Source organism: Ranitomeya imitator, chromosome 2, assembly GCF_032444005.1.
Source record: "Ranitomeya imitator isolate aRanImi1 chromosome 2, aRanImi1.pri, whole genome shotgun sequence".
NCBI classification, from domain to species: Eukaryota; Metazoa; Chordata; class Amphibia; order Anura; family Dendrobatidae; genus Ranitomeya; species Ranitomeya imitator.
Window position 1 is genome coordinate 605,075,810 of NC_091283.1, and position 25,768 is coordinate 605,101,577.

General features: G+C 44.1%; 1 protein-coding gene across 2 annotated transcripts in view; it reads left to right on the forward strand.

The window, feature by feature from the left end:
* LOC138665170 (lysosomal alpha-glucosidase-like) overlaps window positions 1–25,768 on the forward strand; it is a 194,723-nt gene that overhangs the window by 155,459 nt on the left and 13,496 nt on the right. For both annotated transcript variants that reach the window (XM_069752430.1, XM_069752431.1), the window contains exons 15-16: window positions 22,910–23,058; window positions 23,151–23,292. In XM_069752430.1, the coding sequence (XP_069608531.1) occupies window positions 22,910–23,058; window positions 23,151–23,292 (291 nt within the window). The remainder of the gene's footprint in view (window positions 1–22,909; window positions 23,059–23,150; window positions 23,293–25,768) is intronic.

Genomic DNA, 25,768 nt, shown 5'->3' on the forward strand with positions numbered 1-25,768 from the left:
AGACGCAAAGAATGCCCCCTTGTGCCCGTCACCTTCCTTGGTATAAACAGATCCTCAGCGAGATATTTGTATTGTCCCCTTATATACTTATACATGGTTATTAGATCGCCCCTCAGTCGTCTTTTTTCTAGACTAAATAATCCTAATTTCGCTAATCTATCTGGGTATTGTAGTTCTCCCATCCCCTTTATTAATTTTGTTGCCCTCCTTTGTACTCTCTCTAGTTCCATTATATCCTTCCTGAGCACCGGTGCCCAAAACTGGACACAGTACTCCATGTGCGGTCTAACTAGGGATTTGTACAGAGGCAGTATAATGCTCTCATCATGTGTATCCAGACCTCTTTTAATGCACCCCATGATCCTGTTTGCCTTGGCAGCTGCTGCCTGGCACTGGCTGCTCCAGGTAAGTTTATCATTAACTAGGATCCCCAAGTCCTTCTCCCTGTCAGATTTACCCAGTGGTTTCCCGTTCAGTGTGTAATGGTGATATTGATTCCCTCTTCCCATGTGTATAACCTTACATTTATCATTGTTAAACCTCATCTGCCACCTTTCAGCCCAAGTTTCCAACTTATCCAGATCCATCTGTAGCAGAATACTATCTTCTCTTGTATTAACTGCTTTACATAGTTTTGTATCATCTGCAAATATCGATATTTTACTGTGTAAACCTTCTACCAGATCATTAATGAATATGTTGAAGAGAACAGGTCCCAATACTGACCCCTGCGGTACCCCACTGGTCACAGCGACCCAGTTAGAGACTATACCATTTATAACCACCCTCTGCTTTCTATCACTAAGCCAGTTACTAACCCATTTACACACATTTTCCCCCAGACCAAGCATTCTCATTTTGTGTACCAACCTCTTGTGCGGCACGGTATCAAACGCTTTGGAAAAATCGAGATATACCACGTCCAATGACTCACCGTGGTCCAGTCTATAGCTTACCTCTTCATAAAAACTGATTAGATTGGTTTGACAGGAGCGATTTCTCATAAACCCATGCTGATATGGAGTTAAACAGTTATTCTCATTGAGATAATCCAGAATAACATCCCTCAGAAACCCTTCAAATATTTTACCAACAATAGAGGTTAGACTTACTGGCCTATAATTTCCAGGTTCACTTTTAGAGCCCTTTTTGAATATTGGCACCACATTTGCTATGCGCCAGTCCTGCGGAACAGACCCTGTCGCTATAGAGTCACTAAAAATAAGAAATAATGGTTTATCTATTACATTACTTAGTTCTCTTAGTACTCGTGGGTGTATGCCATCCGGACCCGGAGATTTATCTATTTTAATCTTATTTAGCCGGTTTCGCACCTCTTCTTGGGTTAGATTGGTGGCCCTTAATATAGGGTTTTCATTGTTTCTTGGGATTTCACCTAGCATTTCATTTTCCACCGTGAATACCGTGGAGAAGAAGGTGTTTAATATGTTAGCTTTTTCCTCGTCATCTACAACCATTCTTTCCTCACTATTTTTTAAGGGGCCTACATTTTCAGTTTTTATTCTTTTACTATTGATATAGTTGAAGAACAGTTTGGGATTAGTTTTACTCTCCTTAGCAATGTGCTTCTCTGTTTCCTTTTTGGCAGCTTTAATTAGTTTTTTAGATAAAGTATTTTTCTCCCTATAGTTTTTTAGAGCTTCAATGGTGCCATCCTGCTTTAGTAGTGCAAATGCTTTCTTTTTACTGTTAATTGCCTGTCTTACTTCTTTGTTTAGCCACATTGGGTTTTTCCTATTTCTAGTCCTTTTATTCCCACAAGGTATAAACCGCTTACACTGCCTATTTAGGATGTTCTTAAACATTTCCCATTTATTATCTGTATTCTCATTTCTGAGGATATTGTCCCAGTCTACCAGATTAAGGGCATCTCTAAGCTGTTCAAACTTTGCCTTCCTAAAGTTCAATGTTTTTGTGACTCCCTGACAAGTCCCCCTAGTGAAAGACAGGTGAAACTGCACAATATTGTGGTCGCTATTTCCTAAATGCCCAACCACCTGCAGATTTGTTATTCTGTCAGGTCTATTAGATAGTATTAGGTCTAAAAGTGCTGCTCCTCTGGTTGGATTCTGCACCAATTGTGAAAGATAATTTTTCTTGGTTATTAGCAGAAACCTGTTGCCTTTATGGGTTTCACAGGTTTCTGTTTCCCAGTTAATATCCGGGTAGTTAAAGTCCCCCATAACCAGGACCTCATTATGGGTTGCAGCTTCATCTATCTGCTTTAGAAGTAGACTTTCCATGCTTTCTGTTATATTTGGGGGTTTGTAACAGACCCCAATGAGAATTTTGTTACCATTTTTCCCTCCATGAATTTCAACCCATATGGACTCGACATCCTCATTCCCTTCGCTAATATCCTCCCTTAAAGTGGACTTTAGACAAGACTTTACATAGAGACAAACCCCTCCTCCTCTCCGATTTTTACGATCCTTTCTAAACAGACTGTAACCCTGTAAGTTAACTGCCCAGTCATAGCGTTCATCTAACCATGTCTCGGTTATTCCCACTATGTCAAAGTTACCTGTAGATATTTCTGCTTCTAGTTCTTCCATCTTGTTTGTCAGGCTTCTGGCGTTTGCGAGCATGCAGTTTAGAGGATTTTGTTTTGTTCCAATCTCCTCACTGTGGATTGTTTTAGAAATGTTCTTACCTCCCTTCTGAGTATGTTTTCCTGGGTCGTCTTTGTTCGAGTCTAATGTTTTTCTTCCCGTCCCCTCTTCTTCTAGTTTAACGCCCTCCTGATGAGTGTAGTAGTAGTGCGCCTAGCCAATGTTTAATACTATGCACCCATGACTATGCGAGTAGTATGCCTAACCAATGTTTAATACTATGCACCTGTGTCTATGGGAGTAGTATGCCTAACCAATTTTAAACACTTTGCACCCAGGTCTGTACGAGTAGTGTGTCTTAGCAATTTTTAATACTCTGAACCTGTGTTTGTGAAACTAGCGTGCCTAAGCAGTTTTTAATACTATGCACTTGTGTCTGTGCAAGTAGAGTGTGTAACCGAATTTTAATACTTTACACCCTTGTCTGTGTGAGTATTGTGCCTAACCAATTTTAAATACTCTGTACCCATGTCTGTACGAGTACTGTGCCTAAGCAATTTTTAATACTCTGCACCTGTGTCTCAGCAAGTAGTGTGCCTAACCAATGTTTCATTCTATGCACCCTTGTCTATGCGAGTAGTATGCCTAACCAAATTTTTAATACTCTGCACCCCTGTGTGCCTAATCAATTTTAAATGCTTTGCACCCATGTCTGTACGAGTAGTGTACCTAAGCAATTTTTAATAATAATAATTTCTATTTATATAGCACCAACATATTCCGCAGTGCTTTACAATTCAACAGTTCATATACAAGTCATCATTTACAACGTTAAAGATAATACAATAATTAAAGCAAAAATAATGATGACCCTGCCCATAATAGCATACAATCTACAAATACTCAGTACCCGTGTCTGTGTGAGTAGTGTGCCTAACCAATTTTTAAGGCCATGTTCACACAGTGCGTTTTTTACCGCGGAACCGCGGCGGTTTTGCCGCTGCGGTTCCGCAGCTGTTTTCCATGCAGGGTACAGTACACTGTACCCTATGGAAAACAGGACACACTGTGCACATGGTCCGGAAATTGTAAAAAAAAAGCCGCGCTGAATAGCTCCTGGAAAAAAGAAGGAGCATGTCAATTCTTCTTCCTGAACCGCAGCGGTTCTGCACCCATAGACCTCCATTGTGAGGTCAAAATCGCAGTAAAACCCGCAGATCAAAAATATATCTGCGGGTTTTACTGCGATTTGATGTGCAGAACCGCTGCAGCAGGAAGTGCGGGGGAGCGGGCGGAAGTGCGTGGGCGGAGTGTGGCTGCCCCCCCGTGCTCCGATCCCGCCCCCCCGTGCTCCGATGCCCCCCCCCGTGCTCCGATGCCCCCCCCCAGTGCTCCGATGCCCCCCCCGTGCCCTAATCTCCCCCCCTTATACTTACCCGGCGTCCCGGTGTCCGTCCGGCCGTCTTCTCCCTGGGCGCCGCCATCTTGCAAAATGGCGGGCGCATGCGCAGTGCGCCCGCCGAATCTGCCGGCCGGCAGATTCGCTCCAAAGTGCATTTTGATCACTGAGATATAACCTATCTCAGTGATCAAAATAAAAAAATAGTAAATGACACCCCCCCACTTTGTCACCCCCATTGGTAGGGACAATAAAAAAATTAAGATTTTTTTTTTTTTTTTTTCACTAAGGTTAGAATAGGGTTAGGGTTAGGGGTAGGGTTAGGGGTAGGGTTAGGGGCAGGGTTAGGGTTAGGGGTAGGGTTAGGGTTAGGGTTAGGGTTAGGGGTAGGGTTAGGGGTAGGGTTAGGGTTAGGGGTAGGGTTAGGGGTAGGGTTAGGGGTAGGGTTAGGGGTAGGGGTAGGGGTAGGGGTAGGGTTAGGGGTAGGGTTAGGGTTAGGGGTAGGGTTAGGGGTAGGGTTAGGGGTAGGGTTAGGGTATTTTCAGCCATTTTAGCCCTAAAAAGCTTCCTAGGAAACACACAGTAAAAAAAGGATAAAAAAACGCATCAAAAAACGCATCAAAAACGCATCAAAAAAGGACAAAAAAAGGACCTGCGTTTTCTGCCAAGAGCTGCAGTTTTTTAAAAAAACTGTCCTGAAAAAAAAAGGATGGAAATCCTGAACGTGTGAACATACCCTTATACTCTGCCCCTGTGTCTGTATGAGTAGTGTGCCTAAGCAATCTTTAATTCTCTGCACCCGTGTCTGTGTGAGTAGCGTGACATGCCAATTTTTAATACTTTGCACCCATGTCTGTGTGAGTAGTGTGCCTAACCAATTTTTAATACTGTGCACCCGTGTCTGTGCGAATAGTGTGCCTGACCAATTTTGAATACTCTACATGTGTGTCTGTGCGAGTAGTGTACATAATCAATTTTTAATACTCTGCAACCTTGTCTGTGTGGGTAGTTTGTGTGTAACCAAATTTAATACTCTGAACCTATGTCTCTGGGAGTAGTGTGCCTAACCAATTTTTAATACTCTGCACTCGTGTCTGTGCAAGTATTATGTTTTCAAGTTTTTACAACAATTTTTTTCTTGTCTGCACCTGTGTATGTTGGAGTACTGTGCCTAAAAACACTTTTTAGTTACATAGTTGCCTAAGTTTAAAAAAGACCTAGATTCACTAAGTTTAACCTTTCTCCACAAATTATACATTATGACACTAAATTAACTGTAACTGTATCAGTGTCTGTGTGAGTACTGATCCTAAAAAACACTTTTGTTTTTATTAGGCCTCTTTCACACTCCCGTCTTTGTAGTCCCGTCGAGATACGTCATTTTTTGAGAAAACAGGATCCTGCAAAAAAATTTGCAGGATCCTGCATTTTCACATAGACTTGTATTAGCGACGGATGGCCACACTTTTCGTTCGTCGTGCACTAGATCCTGCGTAATTTGACGGCCCATCTTTTCCAAATAACGTTCCATGACCAGTTTTTTGTCTGCAGTGGAAAAACGTTCCCCGACACCTCCTGCGGCATACGTCGTTCCACAGAATAAAAGCCTATGGACACTGGATCCTGCGCACACTGTGAAATGCAGAAATCCAGTGATGGATGCAGTTTTTACTTCTGAACATGCCTGGAAGAATATTCCAACCCGGGGAAAAGGTCTCGCTCTCTCTCTCTCTCCAGGAAATCAGTAGACGCATCCATCATAATACTGGATGCGTCACACACGTTTTCCTCTATTTTCACAACGTCCGTCGACGCGTCATTTCACTGCACTATGACGCACAGCCAAGGACGGAAGTGTGAAAGAGGCCTTAGGCTAGGTTCACATTGCGTTAGTGGGTGTCTGCTAACAGAGTCCGTTACATGGCGAAATTGTCGCAATTAGCGCCATGTAACAGATCTGTTGGCGCACCCAATGACTGCAATGTGCTATCGGATCGCTAACGCATCGCTAACATATGCCATTTTTGGCATGCGTCAGCGATGTGCCGTTAGTTTCGGACGGACCTCGAACGCTGCTTGCGTCTAGCAGCGTTTTCATTCTGCAATTGGATTATCCACCTTGTGCATGTCACTCAGTGTAGCTACCCTCTTTGCTGTGACATCAGTTGTGGACTGTATCACTAAATGACTTGTTTCTGGGGTCCAGTTCACCTTACATGCCCCCACAGTATTTTTGAACCCTTCATGCATAGACTCCCTGGCACATGCCTCTCTCAGGTCTTCAGGTACATCTAGCAAGCATTTGAACAAGGAACTCTCCTCTTCTGATGTCATTAGACACCCATCTTGTTCAGGTTTCAGAGCCAACTTACTCTGAATATCACCAGTTTCCAAATGTTTTACCAGGATAAACACCTGCCGCTCCATCTTGTGGCTTTCTTTCAGGCAACCTATGAGCTCCGCCACCTTTTTCTCAAAGGCACGGATGATTGACCTCGTGGAGACCAAAACATCCAACACCGTGGAAACACCATCACGTGTTTCTCAACGCAGTGATCCAGAACACTGCCCCCAAATATGCAAATGCATGTAGAGGAGCTGCGGAGACACCATCACGTGTTTCTCAACGCAGGCAGTGAATAGCCAGGCCTTTACCCGGGAAGGAACAACCAAGGGAAGGGCAGCATCCAATAAAGGAAAACATCCAATAAAGGAAAACCACCTATGCCAAGCATGGTATCCATCCACAGACAGCTGTTTCGGGGTTTTTGCCCCTCATCAGTGTGGAGTAGGAAACTGGCTATCAGGAGCAGTGCCTAGTAGAAAGTCTATAAAGGCAGGGATGATTGACCTCGTGGAGACCAAAACATCCAACACCGCGGAGACACCATCACATGTTTCTCAACGCAGTGATCCAGAACACTGCCCCCAAATATGCAAATGCATGTAGAGGAGCTGCGGAGACACCATCACGTGTTTCTCAACGCAGGCAGTGAATAGCCAGGCCTTTCCCCGGGAAGGAACAACCAAGGGAAGGGCAGCATCCAATAAAGGAAAACATCCAATAAAGGAAAACCACCTATGCCAAGCATGGTATCCATCCACAGACAGCTGTTTCGGGGTTTTCGCCCCTCATCAGTGTGGAGTAGGAATCTGGCTATTAGGAGCAGTGCCTAGTAGAATGTTTATAAAGGCACGGGTGATTGACCTCGGGGAGACCAAAACATCCAACACCGCGGAGACACCGTCATGTGTTTCTCAGCGCAGTGATCCAGAACACTGCCCCCAAATATGCAAATGCATGTAGAGGAGCTGCACATGCCTCTCTCAGGTCTTCAGGTACATCTAGCAAGCATTTGAACAAGGAACTCTCCTCTTCTGATGTCATTAGACACCCATCTTGTTCAGATTTCAGAGCCAACTTACTCTGAATATCACCAGTTTCCAGATGTTTGGCCAGGATAAACACCTGCCGCTCCATCTTGTGGCTTTCTTCCAGGCGACCTATGAGCTCCGCCACCTTTTTCTCAAAGGCACTCACACGGCACTCAGCAGTCTGTCTCCAAAGCTCCTCTTGCTTTAACCGGGTATCCACAGCCTCTTGGACCCTGCTTAGCTCGCTCCCTCCATCCTCTGGATTGGCTGAGCTTTCACCATGCAAGGAGGTATCTTCTTCAGGCCTGACTTCTTTGGTGGCCTCCTCCACTTCTTCACAAGGTGCAACTGGTACCATTTATTTGCACCCTTTACGTCTCCAGCGACGGGAGGACTTTTCCTTCTTGTGGGGCTCTTCTTTACTGTACTCCTTTACTTCCTCAGAGTCACAGTCACCCGCATGGTCTGTGTCATACCCCACAGTATGGTGAACCCCCAAGTCACACTCTTTCTGGGTGTCAGCTCCACTCGTTTTATCTATCACAACAGGTGACATCATGTCCGTAAGTAGAGACCGTCCACCATTTTCCTTGGTCACGCCTAACTTAGGACTGTCAACTATAGGGGGTGCATTCTCTGCATTAATTTCTTACACATTAATTCCACAGACACTTTCCCTTTTATCCACCAGTCCCACAGGGTTTCCAAGTGCTGCCCTATTACCATAGTGTACAGTAAGTCCGGGACTACCCTTACATCGTGGTACGTGGACTCCTCTGTCATGTCAATGTAGAGGCAGGCTGTCAAATGTCCTTTAACGTCCCCACCTTTGTCATTCACTCTTGTCCCTAACCTAGGTGACTGGCTCGGTTTTCTTACAAAACACAGTCTCTGAGGTTTGTTTCACATCCACATAAACAACATTTTCAGGAACTTGACAACAGCATGAACACCGTCTGTACATATTCAGCTTTATCACAGTACCTCACTGATCCCGATCAGCATAACACACGGTTTTCCACTACCTGTTGGCAACCTACACAGCTTCCTGGACACCTCTTGGCCTCAGAGGTGCCCCAGACACAATGTCTCTCTCTTTCTTTCACTCTGACCCCAGTCAGTACAACATGGATCTCCATCCGTTACCTGTTGGTGCCGCGCAGGCTCTCGGATACCTCTCTTCACTGGAGGCATCCCACAGACATTCTCACTGACCCCGGTCAGCATTATCCACGGTTATCAGACCGTTCCGCACACTGGCATGTGCCAGGTCCAGAGCCGCGCCATGTGCTCTTCAGGGAGACGACACTCCCAGCACATGGGGCTCTTCAAGACCTTCCAGCACAGACCATTCAGGGCCACACTCAGAGACCATGTGACCAAACCTCAGTCACATTATATGGTTGTAACCACTCCCTTAGATGGGAGTGTGTGTGGCTAGTTTGACCCTCCCATCTCTCAGAACTAGCCCTGCCAGCCTCCCTAGTTAAACAACACAATTCAGTTGTAGGACTACAGGTCCCAGAACATTCTTACTTCAGGCTGACAGTTCAGAGTGTCTTCCTCTGCGACACACATAGCGGCCATTCACAATTATGCCAAACTTTGACTCATCACCATATTTATATCTGTGATTGCCCTGCATTCCTATGGACTTCATACGCCTCCATGTGCATTTTGGGAAGCCCACACAGCGCCCCCTACCTGTAACAGGGGTCACTACACCTCTGCGAGGTTACTCTGCAAAACAGCCTGTGATGGGGTACTCTGCAAAACTTCCTTATTGGCGGTACGCTGAAAATAGCCTGTATGGGTGTATTCTGCAAAACACTCATTTTTATTTGAATTTGGGGAGGCCTAAAAACATTGGGAATGGCAAAAAGAACGAACAAACTTCAGTGAAGTATAACAAAAGCTGGGTGTGGCTAGTATACTTCTCTATTCAGTCAAAGGTATGCACAAATCATGTGGGACATTGCAAGGCAGAAAGGTGAACAGCAGGGTGAAAACGCTGAAAGCGCACACAGATTGCCCACACTTTCTGCTGCAGCTCTGACATTTCTGTGTAATTTTTAAGGAAGCTACACCACCAAATTCAGAACATGTGCCAGGCAATGGATGTGTGTCAAACCAGCTAGGCCCAGAGCTCCTACGAGGTTTCATCTGTTATCTCACACCACTAGTCTGGGCTTGAGATTCAGTGGCACCAAACACTCATCTGTCTATTCTTTGATCCCCATCAACAGTCGGATGGCTTTCACACCCTGCTCTCTCTTTTGCTGTACAGCTGGGTCAGCGTGACCAACACCTCTTCCTCCAAACTGCCCACATCACTGGCTTTGACTTCATTTGGGGTCTAGGACCTCATCATCCCCGTCACATCATTGCACCTCTCCAGTCTGTCCTTAACTCTGCTGCCTGACTAATCCACCTCTGTTCTCGCTACTCCTCCACTTCTCCCCTCTGCACTGCAAATCCCTATATTGGCTTCCAATTCCACAATAAATCCACTTCAAGCTACTAACACTAACCTACAAAGTCATCCATGATCTGTCTCCCCCATATATCTCTGATATAATCTTCCGATATCTCCCATCATGTAGTCGCCGGTCCTCCCAACATCTCCTTCTCACCCACACAATCCTGCAAGAGTTCTCCTGAGTATCTCCATCCTCTAGAATTCTGTACCCCAGCACGTCCGATTATCCCCACATTCGGACCTTTCAAGTGGAACTTGAAAACTCATCTCTTCAGAACAGCTTACAGCCAGCAATAAATCCGCTGCCACCTTCACTACGAGAGCTGTGGCTTGATCAACTCGAGAACTTCTGAAATCCCTGAACCTACTCTCTTCTTCCCCATTATCCCATAGAACAGGGGCGGGGAATCTTTTTTCTGCCAAGGGCCATTTGGATATTTATACCATCCTTCAGGGGCCTTACAAACTCCGCCCACAAAGTGCATCCTGACTCTGGCACTGGTTTCAGGACGTAATTTTTCATTGAGTGCTCTTGAGTGTTTAGTAGTGAACACTGCATGTGTGTGCTAACAGAGCAAGAAGAAATTAATGAGCTGGTTGTAATCAAAATACACCTCCCTGCCCAAGAATACGGTCCCTGGGAATCTGCTTGGGGCCTGATAAAAGGTCATCGAGGTCCTCTCTCTTCCCACAGCATCTACACCACCACCAGCAGCAACACGTCCCCTCATTCTTTGCATCACAAAAAAGTGTAGAGTATTACATAGTCTGTATACAGAGAGAGAGTGGCTAGTAGATTATTACACTTTAGGCAGAGTCCCCACACAGAGCCTGTTTTCAGAGTACACCCCAATAAATTCATGTAAAAAAAAAAACAAAAAACCAAAAAAAACAGTGCTGGCTGCCTCCTCCTGCACCTCTTACACCTACACTGCCTTGTCCACCTCCAACTCTTCCACCTACTCCACCTCCACCACTTGGACCTTCACCTCCTGATTCAAGATTATTTTTTATTCTATGTTATTTTAAGTCATTTCTCTATCCACATTTGTTTGCAAGGCAGTTGTCCTGCTCTTACCTCCATTTAGATTCCTTTTGCAGCCCCCCAGCCCTTACTATGACCATTTTACAGCCATTTTGAACCACTGGGTCTCCATTGACTTCTATTAGGTTTGAAGTCAAGTTCAAATGCCGAACCGAACTTTGAATTACAGTTCGGTTAAACCCGGCAAACCTGGACATCCACGGGTCTGCTCATCCCTACTTCTTGTTATAGTTACATTTATCATCATCTTTTTTTCTATTTTTATTTCAAACCAAGCTTTACTCCTATAGTTAGGAAAACATATATATTTTAGACGTATTGAAACTGCTATAGGCATGTTGCAAAACGTCTCCCACTAGGAATAATGAAGAAAAAAATGTATATTTATTTTATACTTTGTTTGGGACCAAAAATCCCTTACATTTTTTATTTGACATCTAAAAGCCACACAATAGGATGTTAACTTAGCAAAGTGTGATCAAAAGAACATGTTTTACTTCATCTTGCTCATTTTAGACTCTTGCTGCCTTATAAATGTCTGAATACAGTTTTTTGCCAATTTAGGCATATATTTCCAGCGGAATGCACTGTACAAATGTGAACCTAGACTAAAATATGAAACTGTAAAATGCAGATTTGAATATGCAGCAGAATATCTACTGCATTTTCTCTTTGTGGTAATGTACCTAAAAGTTTCAATATGTACAGAAAATTTTTGGATGGAAATTGACAATGTTAAAGAGGTTGTCCACTACTATGTCATTATTAACCTATAATTTGGATAGGTCATCAATGTCTGATCAGTTGGGGACTTACACTCGGCACCCCCACCAATCAGCTGCTCTCAGTGATTTGAATAGGAAGTGGATGTGCAGTACCCAGACGTGGCCACTATCAGAAGATGGTGCAGCTGAAATAACTCTTCCTATGTTCAAAAGAACTACCCGCAGTCTCTTTACAGCAGTAACGGATGTCCAATCAGCCTATAGAAACGATTGGTAGTGGCAGCTGGTTTATATTGTTATTGCAGAGTTTACTGTTGCCCATACCGAAGTACGGTATATATACGGTCATGGTCAAAAGTGTTGGCACCCTTGAAATGACAACACATTTTTCCCAGAAAATAATTGCAATGACACGTATTTTGTTATTCACATATTTACTTCCTTTGTATGTATTGGAACAACACAAAAAAAGAGAAAAATAAGGCAAATTGAACATAATTTCACACAAAATTTCACACAAAATCCCCAAAATGGGCTGGACAAAATTGTTGGCACCTTCAACTTAATATTTGGTTGCACACCCTTTGGAATAAATAACTGCAATCAATTGCTTCCCATAACCATCAACAAGCTTCTTACACCTCTAAACTTGAATTTTGAACTACTGCTCTTTAGCAAACTGCTCCAGGTCTCTCATATTTGAAGGGTGCCTTCTCCCAATAGCAATTTTAAGATCTCTCCACAGGTGTTCAATGGGATTTAGATCCGGACTCATTGCTAGCCACTTTGAAACTCTCCAGCGCTTTGTTTACATCCATTTCTGGGTGTTTTGGGGTCATTAGCCTGCTGAAAGACCCATGACCTAAGACGTAAACCCAGCTTTTTGACACTGAGCACTACATTGCGACCCAAATTACTTTGGTAATCTTCAAATTTCATGATGCCTTGCACACAGTCAAGGCACCCAGTGCTAGAAGCAGCAAAACAACCCCAAAACATGTTTGAACTTCCACCATATTTGACTGTAGATACTTTGTTCTTTTCTTTGTATGCCTCATTCTGTTTTTGGGTAACAGTAAGATTATATGATTTGCCAAAAAACTCTACTGTAACATCCCTGTCGTCATCTCTGCATGGTTTCCCATCTCCCCTCTTACTCACCACTTCGGGCCATGCTGTGAGTTCTGTTCTCTGCCTGCTCCATGCTCTGGGCATCAGGTCCTTGCTTGCTACATACGTACTTCCTGGCTGTATGCTCAGGGCGGTGGCCCCAGCACTTCCTGTTTCTTATAGAGACTGTGTGCACCTTCCTTCCAGGGGATGCCTGAGCAACAAACTCTGTCAGTCTGTCTTTGGCTACCGAGTTGCCAGGTCCTGTCCTGCTATTTCTCTTGTCTCTGCCACCCAGGGGGCTTCGTACCCTGGCCCCCATGCCTGTCTTGCTGTATCTCTCGTTTCTGCCACCCAGAGGGGCTTCGTACCCTGGCTCGTACCTGTATTCTGTGTCTCTCATTTCTGCCTTCCCAGGGGGCTACATAGCCTGGTTTGAGTCCTTATCCATGTGTTGTGAATTCTGTGGCAGAGCTCCCTCCTGTGGTCACAAGTGGTACTTCGGCTGGTTCTCTCTGTGAGCTTCCGTTGGTGGAGGAAAGTGGTACTGCGGCTTCTGAGTTTCCTTCCTCAGGTGATGTGGTGAAGTCGTTAGGTGCTGCTCTATTTAACTCCACCTAGTGCTTTGATCCTGGCCTCCAGTCATTGTTCTAGTATTGGACCTGTTTCCTCCTGGATCGCTCCTGTGGCCTGCTGCTCTGCATAGCTAAGTTCCTCTTTGCTATTTGTTTGCTGTTTTTTCCTGTCCAGCTTGTCAATTTGTTTTTTACTGCTTGCTGGAAGCTCTGGGACGCAGAGGGTGTACCTCCGTGCCGTTAGTTCGGTACGGAGGGTCTTTTTGCCCCCTTTGAGGGTTTTGTGTTGACCGCAAAGTTACCTTTCCTATCCTCGCTCTGTTCAGAAAGTTGGGCCTCACTTTGCTAAATCTATTTCATCTCTACGTTTGTCTTTTCATCTTAACTCACAGTCATTATATGTGGGGGCTGCCTTTTCCTTTGGGGTATTTCTCTGAGGCAAGGTAGGCTTATTTTCTATCCTCAGGCTAGCTAGTTTCTCAGGCCGTGCCGAGTTGCATAGGGAGCGTTAGGCGCAATCCACGGCTGCCTTTAGTGTGGTTGGAGAGGATTAGGGATTGCGGTCAACAGAGTTCCCACGTCTCAGAGCTCGTTCTTGTTTTATGGGTTATTGCCAGGTCACTGTATGTGCGCTGACCTCTATGTCCATTGTGGTACTGAATTACCTTTCATAACAGTACTGGAGGCCCAAAGTACTAATGATTCTCAATAGAGGGAAAAAAGAAGTTCTGAGACCATTTTTTTTTCTTTGCACTGTGTTTTGCCTTTTTTTTCCCCTAGACATTTGGGTGGTTCAGGACACAGGTGTAGCAATGGACATTAAAGGTCTGTCTTCATGTGTGGATCAGCTCACGGCAAGAGTACAAAGTATTCAAGACTTTGTGGTTCAGAATTCTATGTTAGAACCGAGAATTCCTATTCCTGATTTGTTTTTTGGAGATAGAACTAAATTTCTGAGTTTCAAAAATAATTGTAAACTATTTCTGGCTTTGAAACCTCGCTCCTCTGGTGACCCAGTTCAACAAGTTAGGATCGTTATTTCTTTTTTGCGTGGCGACCCTCAGGACTGGGCATTTTCTCTTGCGTCAGGAGATCCTGCATTAAGTAATATCGATGCATTTTTCCTGGCGCTCGGATTGCTGTACGATGAGCCTAATTCTGTGGATCAGGCAGAGAAGAATTTGCTGGCTCTGTGTCAGGGGCAGGATGAAATAGAGATATATTGTCAGAAATTTAGAAAGTGGTCCGTACTCACTCAGTGGAATGAAGGTGCGCTCGCAGCTATTTTCAGAAAAGGTCTCTCTGAAGCCCTTAAGGATGTCATGGTGGGATTTCCTATGCCTGCTGGTCTGAATGAGTCTATGTCTTTGGCCATTCAGATCGGTCGACGCTTGCGCGAGCGTAAATCTGTGCACCATTTGGCGGTATTACCTGAGCTTAAACCTGAGCCTATGCAGTGCGATAGGACTTTGACCAGAGTTGAACGGCAAGAACACAGACGTCTGAATGGGCTGTGTTTCTACTGTGGTGATTCCACTCATGCTATCTCTGATTGTCCTAAGCGCACTAAGCGGTTCGCTAGGTCTGCCACCATTGGTATGGTACAGTCAACATTTCTTCTGTCTGTTACCTTGATCTGCTCTTTGTCATCGTATTCTGTCATGGCATTTGTGGACTCAGGCGCTGCTCTGAATTTGATGGACTTGGAGTATGCTAGGCGTTGTGGGTTTTTCTTGGAGCCCTTGCAGTGTCCTATTCCATTGAGAGGAATTGATGCTACGCCTTTGGCCAAGAATAAGCCTCAGTACTGGACCCAGCTGACCATGTGCATGGCTCCTGCACATCAGGAGGTTATTCGCTTTCTGGTGTTGCATAATCTGCATGATGTGGTCGTGCTGGGGTTGCCATGGCTACAAGTCCATAATCCAGTATTAGATTGGAAATCCATGTCTGTGTCCAGCTGGGGTTGTCAGTGGGTACATGGTGATGTCCCATTTCTGACTATTTCGTCATCCACCCCTTCTGAGGTTCCTGAGTTCTTGTCTGATTACCGGGATTTATTTGATGAGCCCAAGTCCGATACCCTACCTCCGCATAGGGATTGTGATTGTGCTATCGATTTGATTCCTGGTAGTAAATTCCCAAAAGGTCGACTGTTTAATTTATCTGTGCCTGAGCACGCCGCTATGCGGAGTTATGTGAAGGAGTCTTTGGAGAAGGGGCATATTCGCCCGTCATCGTCACCATTAGGAGCAGGGTTCTTTTTTGTAGCCAAGAAGGATGGTTCACTGAGACCTTGTATAGATTACCGCCTTCTAAATAAGATCACGGTTAAATTTCAGTACCCCTTGCCATTGTTATCTGATTTGTTTGCTTGGATTAAGGGGGCTAGTTGGTTCACCAAGATAGATCTTCGTGGTGGGTATAATCTTGTGCGTATTAAGCGAGGCGATGAATGGAAAACTGCATTTAATACGCCCGAGGGCCATTTTGAGTATCTAGTAATGCCATTCGGACTTGCCAATGCTCCATCAGTGTTTCAGTCCTTTATGCATGACATCTTCCGAGAGTACCTGGATAAATTCCTGATTGTGTACTTAGATGACATTTTGATCTTCTCGGATGATTGGGAGTGTCACGTGAAGCAGGTCAGAATGGTGTTTCAGGTCCTGCGTGCTAATTCTTTGTTTGTGAAGGGATCAAAGTGTCTCTTTGGTGTTCAGAAGGTTTCATTTTTGGGGTTCATCTTTTCCCCTTCTACTATCGAGATGGACCCTGTTAAGGTCCAAGCCATCCATAATTGGACTCAGCCGACATCTCTGAAAAGTCTGCAAAAGTTCCTGGGCTTTGCTAATTTTTATCGTCGCTTCATCTGCAATTTTTCTAGTATTGCTAAACCATTGACCGATTTGACCAAGAAAGGTGCTGATTTGGTCAATTGGTCTTCTGCTGCAGTGGAAGCTTTTCAAGAGTTGAAGCGTCATTTTTCTTCTGCCCCTGTGTTGTGTCAACCAGATGTTTTGCTTCCGTTCCAGGTTGAGGTTGATGCTTCTGAGATTGGAGCAGGGGCTGTTTTGTCGCAGAGAAGTTCTGATTGCTCGGTGATGAAACCATGCGCCTTCTTTTCCAGGAAGTTTTCGCCTGCTGAGCGAAATTATGATGTGGGCAATCGAGAGTTGCTGGCCATGAAGTGGGCATTCGAGGAGTGGCGTCATTGGCTTGAAGGAGCTAAGCATCGCGTGGTGGTCTTGACTGATCATAAGAACTTGACTTATCTCGAGTCCGCCAAGCGGTTGAATCCTAGACAAGCTCGTTGGTCGTTGTTTTTTGCCCGTTTTGACTTTGTGATTTCATACCTTCCGGGCTCTAAAAATGTGAAGGCGGATGCTCTGTCTAGGAGTTTTGTGCCCGACTCTCCGGGTGTATCTGAGCCGGCGGGTATCCTCAAAGAGGGAGTAATTGTGTCTGCCATCTCCCCTGATTTGCGGCGGGTGCTGCAAAAATTTCAGGCTAATAAACCAGATCGTTGCCCAGCGGAGAAACTGTTTGTCCCTGATAGGTGGACGAATAAAGTTATCTCAGAGGTTCATTGTTCGGTGTTGGCTGGTCATCCTGGAATCTTTGGTACCAGAGAGTTAGTGGCTAGATCCTTTTGGTGGCCATCTCTGTCGCGGGATGTGCGTACTTTTGTGCAGTCCTGTGGGATTTGTGCTCGGGCTAAGCCCTGCTGTTCTCATGCCAGTGGGTTGCTTTTGCCCTTGCCGGTCCCGAAGAGGCCTTGGACACATATCTCTATGGATTTTATTTCAGATCTTCCCGTCTCTCAAAAGATGTCAGTCATTTGGGTGGTCTGTGATCGCTTCTCTAAGATGGTCCATTTGGTACCCTTGTCTAAATTGCCTTCCTCCTCTGATTTGGTGCCATTGTTTTTCCAGCATGTGGTTCGTTTACATGGCATTCCAGAGAATATCGTTTCTGACAGAGGTTCCCAGTTTGTTTCGAGGTTTTGGCGAGCCTTTTGTGGTAGGATGGGCATTGACTTGTCTTTTTCCTCGGCTTTCCATCCTCAGACTAATGGCCAGACCGAACGAACCAATCAGACCTTGGAAACATATCTGAGATGCTTTGTTTCTGCTGATCAGGATGACTGGGTGTCCTTTTTGCCTTTGGCTGAGTTCGCCCTTAATAATCGGGCCAGCTCGGCTACCTTGGTTTCACCGTTTTTCTGCAACTCTGGATTCCATCCTCGTTTCTCTTCAGGGCAGGTTGAGTCTTCGGACTGTCCTGGTGTGGATACTGTGGTGGACAGGTTGCAGCAGATTTGGACTCATGTAGTGGACAATTTGACTTTGTCCCAGGAGAAGGCTCAACATTTCGCTAATCGCAGACGCTGTGTGGGTCCCCGACTTTGGGTTGGGGACTTGGTTTGGTTATCTTCTCGTCATATTCCTATGAAGGTTTCCTCTCCTAAGTTTAAACCTCGTTTTATTGGTCCATATAGGATTTCTGAGGTTCTTAATCCTGTGTCTTTTCGTCTGACCCTTCCAGATTCTTTTTCCATACATAACGTATTCCATAGGTCATTGTTGCGGAGATACGTGGCACCTATGGTTCCATCTGTTGATCCTCCTGCCCCGGTTTTGGTGGAGGGGGAGTTGGAGTATATTGTGGAGAAGATTTTGGATTCTCGTGTTTCAAGGCGGAAACTCCAGTATCTGGTTAAGTGGAAGGGTTATGCTCAGGAAGATAATTCCTGGGTCTTTGCCTCTGATGTCCATGCTCCCGATCTTGTTCGTGCCTTTCATATGGCTCATCCTGGTCGTCCTGGGAGCTCTGGTGAGGGTTCGGTGACCCCTCCTCAAGGGGGGGGTACTGTTGTGAATTCTGTGGCAGAGCTCCCTCCTGTGGTCACAAGTGGTACTTCGGCTGGTTCTCTCTGTGAGCTTCCGTTGGTGGAGGAAAGTGGTACTGCGGCTTCTGAGTTTCCTTCCTCAGGTGATGTGGTGAAGTCGTTAGGTGCTGCTCTATTTAACTCCACCTAGTGCTTTGATCCTGGCCTCCAGTCAATGTTCTAGTATTGGACCTGTTTCCTCCTGGATCGTTCCTGTGGCCTGCTGCTCTGCATAGCTAAGTTCCTCTTTGCTATTTGTTTGCTGTTTTTTTCTGTCCAGCTTGTCAATTTGTTTTTTACTGCTTGCTGGAAGCTCTGGGACGCAGAGGGTGTACCTCCGTGCCGTTAGTTCGGTACGGAGGGTCTTTTTGCCCCCTTTGCGTGGTTTTTGTAGGGTTTTGTGTTGACCGCAAAGTTACCTTTCCTATCCTCGCTCTGTTCAGAAAGTTGGGCCTCACTTTGCTAAATCTATTTCATCTCTACGTTTGTCTTTTCATCTTAACTCACAGTAATTATATGTGGGGGCTGCCTTTTCCTTTGGGGTATTTTTCTGAGGCAAGGTAGGCTTATTTACTATCTTTAGGCTAGCTAGTTTCTCAGGCCGTGCCGAGTTGCATAGGGAGCGTTAGGCGCAATCCACGGCTGCCTTTAGTGTGGTTGGAGAGGATTAGGGATTGCGGTCAACAGAGTTCCCACGTCTCAGAGCTCGTTCTTGTTTTTTGGGTTATTGCCAGGTCACTGTATGTGCGCTGACCTCTATGTCCATTGTGGTACTGAATTACCTTTCATAACATCCATGTACCTGTACCGGTCTGAACTGAATCATATACCCTGTCTGTAGCCTTTCCTATCCTGCTGTGTGTTTCCTTGTGTTCACTCCTTCTGCTCTCTGCTCCACATCCTGCGACTGTGCTCTTTGCTCTGCATCCTGCCACTCTGCTCTTTGCTCCACAAGCTGCGGCTGTACTCTTTGCTCTGCAACCTGCGGCTCTGCTCTTTGCTCCGCAACCTGCAGCTCTGCTCTTTTCTCATCAACCTGCAGCTCTGCTCTTTGCTTTGCATCCTGCGGCTCTACTCTTTGCTCCGCAACCAGCAGTTCTGCTCTTTGCTCCGCACCTTGCGGTTCTGCTCTGCTGCGCACCTTGCTTTTTTACTCTGCTGTGCACCTTGCAGTTCTGCTCTGCTGTGCACCTTGCGGTTCCGCACTGCTCACCGCAACCTGCGGTTCCGCTCAGCTCACCGCAACCTGCGGTTCTGTTCTACTCCTGTATTGCCTCCTGCGGCTCTGTCCTGCTCTCCGCATCCTGCAGCTTTGCTCTGCTCCCGCTCCACGCCCTGTGTGTCCTTGTTCTTCCAGTATGTTCTGGTTCATACCTGCTCCCTTATCGTACTCATTCCTGCCTGTGCTCCCGTGTCTCCTGAAGCAGTTCCTGTCCCTCCAGTCTGAAATGATTCCTATCTGTTCCCTACTCATACCTGCCTATGTTCCTGTCCTACCCAGTTCCAGTCCTGCTAGCCATGCCTGCCTGCCTAGAGTGCCAGCCATGCCCGTCTGCCTGCCTAGAGTGCCAGCCGTGCCCACCTGGCTCCCAGAGTGCCAGCCTTGCCCACCTGCCTGCCAGAGTGCCAGCCAAGCCTGCCAGAGTACCAGTCATGCTCGTCCATACTCGCTCGCACCTGTCACTAGTGTTTTATCCCTCAGTGGGATCAGCTGCTACAGCCAGATACCGCCCTGGAGTGGTACCTGGCAGCTACCTGCCGCACAAGCCTGACCTTGCCATCAGAGGCTCCAGTGAACACCAAGGTAGCTGCTTAGTCACGCCCCTTCCAGGGTAGTCTGGTTTATGGCACAGTGGGGCTACAATCTCACGCTCACGCCATCCAGTCTGGGCGCAAGAGTGACATCTATCTTGTTTTCATCTGTCTAAAAGACACTTTCCCAGAAGGATTTTGGCTTATGTATATTTTGGCAAACTGCAATCTATCCTGTGTTGCAGTCTTCCATTAATTTGTTTCTGCCGTCCACAACCAGGGAGATTAGCTACAGTGCCATGGGTTTTGAACTTCTTTATAAAGTTGCGCAACTTGGACAAAGGAACATCAAAATCTATGTAGATTGGCTTGTAAGCTTGAGATTGTTGATATTGTTCAACAATTTTGGTTCTCGAGTCCTTAGACAGTTCTCTTCTTCTCTCTGTTCTCCGTTCTTATTGTGGAACACAGATACGCAATGCAAAGATTGAGTCAACTTCTACACTTTCAATGAGGTTTCAGGTATCATTTTCATATTGCCGACACCAGTTACTTGCCACAGGTGAGTTTGATGGGCATCATATGCTTGAAATAAAGTTGTTTACTCACAACTTTGGAAAGGTGACAACAATTTTGTCCAGCCCATTTTGGAGGTTGTGTGTGAAAGTATGTTCAAATTGCCTTTTTTTCCTCTGTTTTTTGGTGCAATTCCAATACACACCAAGGAAATAAACATGTTTTTAACAAAATGTACAGTACAGACCAAAAGTTTGGACACACCTTCTCATTTAAAGATCTTTCTGTATTTTTAAGACTATGAAAATTGTACATTCACACTGAAGGCATCAAAACTATGAATTAAAACATGTGGAATTATATATATAACAAAAATGTGTGAAACAACTAAAATGATGTCTTATATTCTAGGTTCTTTAAAGTAGCCACCTTTTGCTTTGATGACTGCTCAGCATTTTCTTGATGAGCTTCAAGAGGTAGTCACCAGGAATGGTCTTCCAACAATCTTGAAGGAGTTCTCAGAGATGCTTAACACTTGTTGGCCCTTTTGCCTTCACTCTGCGGTCTAGCTCACCCCAATCCATCTCGATTGGGTTCAGGTCCGGTGTTGCACCCCATCACTCTCCTTCTTGGTCAAATAGCCCTTACACAGCCTGGAGGTGTGTTTGGGGTCATTGTCCTGTTGCAAAATAAATGATGGTCCAACTAAGCGCAAACTGGATGGAATAGCATGCCGCTGCAAGATGCTGTGATAGCCATGCTGGTTCAGTAAGCCTTCAATTTTGAATAAATCCCCAGCAGTGTCACCAGCAAAGCACCCCCACACCATCACACCTCCTCCTCCATGTTTCACGGTGGGAACCAGGCATGTAGAGTCCATCCGTTCAACTTTTCTGCGTCGCACAAAGACACGGTGGTTGGAACCAAAGATCTCAAGTTTGGACTCATCAGACCAAAGCACAGATTTACACTGATCTAATGTGCATTCCTTGTGTTCTTTAGCCCAAACAAGTCTCTTTTGCTTGTTGCCTGTCCTTAGCAGTGGTTTCCTAGCAGCTATTTTACCACAAAGGCCTGCTGCACAAAGTCTCCTCTTAACAGTTGTTGTAGAGATGTGTCTGCTGCTAGGACTTTGTGTGGCATTGACCTGGGCTCTAATCTGAACTGCTGTTAACCTGCGATTTCTAAGGCTGGTGACTCAGATAAACTTATCCTCAGAAGCAGAGGTGACTCTTGGTCTTCCTTTCCTGGGGCGGTCCTCAAGTGAGTCAGTTTCTTTGTATCGCTTGATGGTTTTTGCCACTGCACTTGGGGACACTTTCAAAGCTTTCCCAATTTTTCGGACTGACTGACCTTCATTTCTTAAAGTAATGATGGCCATTCGTTTTTCTTTACTATGCTGCTTTTTTCTTGCCATAATACAAATTCTTACAGTCTATTAAGTAGGACTATCAGCTGTGTATCCACCAGACTTCTGCACAACACAACTGATGGTCCCAACCCCGTTTATAAGGCAAGAAATCCCACTTATTAAACCTGACAGGGCACACCTGTAAAGTGAAAACCATTCCCGGTAACTACCTCTTGAAGCTCATCAAGAGAATGCCAAGAGTGTGCAATCCTAGCCAAATTAGTTCTCATGCTTCGCACTGACAAGGGCCAACAGCCCGAAACACCGTGTCTGCGAATTGAGATACTAATTTGGCTTTTATCCGAAGTCATATTGCACGACTCGTTAAAGAGTTGATTGTGACTTGTAGGATCGCTACTTCCAACAGGTGGCGCTATAGAGTTTAAGTCTTTTTCCCAGAAGTGGAAATTTGCATAAGAGTGTGCAAAGCAGTCATCAAAGCAAAAAGTGGCAACTTTGAAGAACCTAGAATATAAGACATAATTTCAGTTGTTTCATACTTTTTTGTTAAGTATATAATTCCACATGTGTTAATTCATAGTTTTGATGCCTCAGTGTGAATGTACAATTTTCATAGTCATGAAAATACTGAAAAATCTTTAAATGAGAAGACGTGTCCAAACTTTTGGTCTGTACTGTATGTAAATGCAATAATTTTCTGGGAGAAGTACTTCATTTTCTTTAACAATTTCAAAGGTGTCAACATCATCAGCTATGACTGCATATATTCCATGCGCTGGAATCGGATGTGTATATATTATACTTCACTGGGAAGCACAAGATAACCTGCCCAGCAGCAAAAGCAGCCGTGGCCTCATCCATCAATCATCAGTCAAATGCATAATTGGCTTGCTGATTGAAGGCAGTAGAGTGCTGGTTCAAGAGAGAAAGGAGACATCGATGGGATTTCTGCAACATCCCCTGGCTGGTCAGCTCTGGCAGCTCCTTCACAACTTGTTTCCAATGGTGGGACCTCTGCGAGATCCCCTGGATATTACGTATCCATGCACATTGGTATCATACTGTACATAACATTCATCTTATTTGTGCATTTTCAGTCACAGGAGCCATATGTATATAGCAAAGAATCCCAAAAAGCCATCAGGAGAGCTGTGCTAAGGCGTTATAGGCTGCTTCCCTATCTATACACGTTATTCCACAAGGCTCATACTTTAGGAGATACTGTGGCGAGAGCTCTTTTTATGGAGTAAGTAAATTTACATTTCTGGGATTTGTGATTTTTCCTAATTATACATATTGAAAAGTAACATAATTTAATGGTTTGCGTGTCTTCACTAGGTTTCCCACTGATAGAAATACCTGGACAATTGATCGCCAGTTTCTTTGGGGAGAAGCATTATATATCACTCCTGTGTTGGAAGAAGGGAATACTGACGTAAAGGGATATTTTCCTGCTGGAGTGTGGTATAATCTGGTTACGGTATGTATTTTAGTTTTTCAACAATTTTGTACTTTAAGTTTTTCTAAAGTTCATCAGATAAAATGATGTGTCATAAACATCTCCAGGCTACAGATTCCCATGGTGTATGTAGCTGCTGTAAAGCCTATCTCTATAGGGTGTTAGGAAGGTCCCACATTAAGTTTTTGCTGAATCTTTGACATTGCATATTTACGCTGCACAAAAATTGCAACACCTTACAGTTCCAGCAACGTGGATGGGACTTAGGTCATGTTCATGCATTCAGTATTTGGTCAGTAGTGATGGAGCCTTAAAGAAGCACTCTCATCAAAGGCTTTATCCTTTTAATACATTGCAATCATCATATTACTGTCTATAGTACTGTGTGCTTACAATTGCTCATTTTGCCTTTCTACCCAGATAATTCTTCTCTTTTCCATTAGGTCTGACATCACGTGATTAAAGACTGACTAGCTGAATCCTTCTAAGCTAGGGTAGTAACAGGAGATACATTTTCCTTGTATGACTGATGATAAATCATTGCAAAAGTCCCTGGCAGGGAAATGAACAGAGCAGCTGGGTCAGGAGTTGAAGAGCAGAATGATAATTGCAGGGAAAAGAGACTTCCAGTTTCTACATTGAGCAGAGAAAAATAATTAACTGGGTAGAAAGGCAAAATGAGCAATTGTAAGTACACAATGCTGTATAATATGATGACTGCAATATATTACAAGGTTAAAAACTTTGATGGGAGGAGAAGTGCTTCATTGAAGAAATCTCATGGCCATTGTGCTTTTTTTTAACATGGTGTAAACTGACCTGTGAAGCATGTTTGAAATCTGCAACAAATCAATTTCTTTTGCGGGTACGTTGAGTTTTAAGTGCATATTTTTCCCATAGAATTATTTTAGATGCAGAAAATCCGTAGGTAGAAAATGCAAGTGTTTTTAGTGTTTCTGCTGCAGAAATGCAGTAAAATGCATGTAATACGCACATGACTGTATCAATAATGCTTTGTCAAAGCTAAATACCAGGAAGTATCAAAAATAAAGCAGCTTTACTTAAAACACAAAATAGCAATAAGAGACAAAAAAAAACATCACAGCATCAAAACTGCGATGAACACACATAAAAAAAAGTACCATAAGTAACCTAAGAGGTGCAGAGGTGGCTAAATGACCAGTTATCTATAGTAATAAAAATCCCTCTAGTCTTGAGAGTTCAGAGTATTATCAATAAGAGCTAAATGGCAAAGTTGTTTGTTTTTACAAGCACATAGCAATTTTATCCATTTAACGAGATGAGACAACTCCTTTAACAGAAGCTTGGGCAAGATGCCAGCCTCTATAACAATGCACGGAAAATCAAAACATAAAATTTTTTTTTTTTTTTTAATGAGCTGCTTTTACTAATTAAAAATTAAGTTTAAATAATAATTTCATGTGTTTTTGCACAGAAGTCTGTAGATTAGTGAATTGATTTGCAGAATCCTTGTCCAGTGGCCATATTGGTAGCCATTTATCCCAATAAAAGGGGAAATAACAAACCAAGCAAATAAAATATAGAAAATTTTAATTCAATATAATTAAAAGACAAGAATACAATTCATATGTAAATGTATACAAAACAAGGGGAAACACGGCAGAATGGACCCAATGCAATCCATGAAGTAAAATACATATACGGGGATAAATCCCTAAGTACATAGACACCAGCAGGCTTGTATTACAAAACATGAATGACCACAAATACAATATAACAATAGTTCATATATAAGTCCTATCATATAGTGTGTGTAGTCACCAAAAAACACATATATATGTGGGCAGTAGATAGAGAAAATTGTGTCCTGGTAAAGACTACTATAGTATAATGGATAAAGAATTATATGGTAAATCCAATAACAGTACCAGTGTACAGGAAAGGTTTATATAGAACAATATCGATGATCAAGTATCCACATAGGACCAGGAAAAAGTGTCAGTGTCCTAGTAAAGACTACTATAATGGACAGGGGGTTATATGGTATATATAAAAACGGTACTAGTGTACAAGAGAAGTTATATAGAACAATATCAATGATCCGGTATCCACATAGGATCATGATAAAGTGTCAGTGCATAGTGCAAATAACGCATATAAGTCCATATAGGAGTTATACTGAGACATTCATGAATAAGGTGTCAGCGCTGCATGCATACCTGCTGGGGGGAGGATTGCCGTGGGACAGGATAACTCAGTATGACTCCTATATGGACTTATATGCGTTATTTGCACTATGCACTGACACTTTATCATGATCCTATGTGGATACCGGATCATTAATATTGTTCTATATAACTTCTCTTGTACACTAGTACCGTTCTTATATATACCATATAACTCCCTGTCCATTATAGTGGTCTTTACTGGGACACTGACACTTTTTCCTGGTCCTATGTGGATACTTGATCATCGATATTGTTCTATATAACCTTTCCTGTACACTGGTACTGTT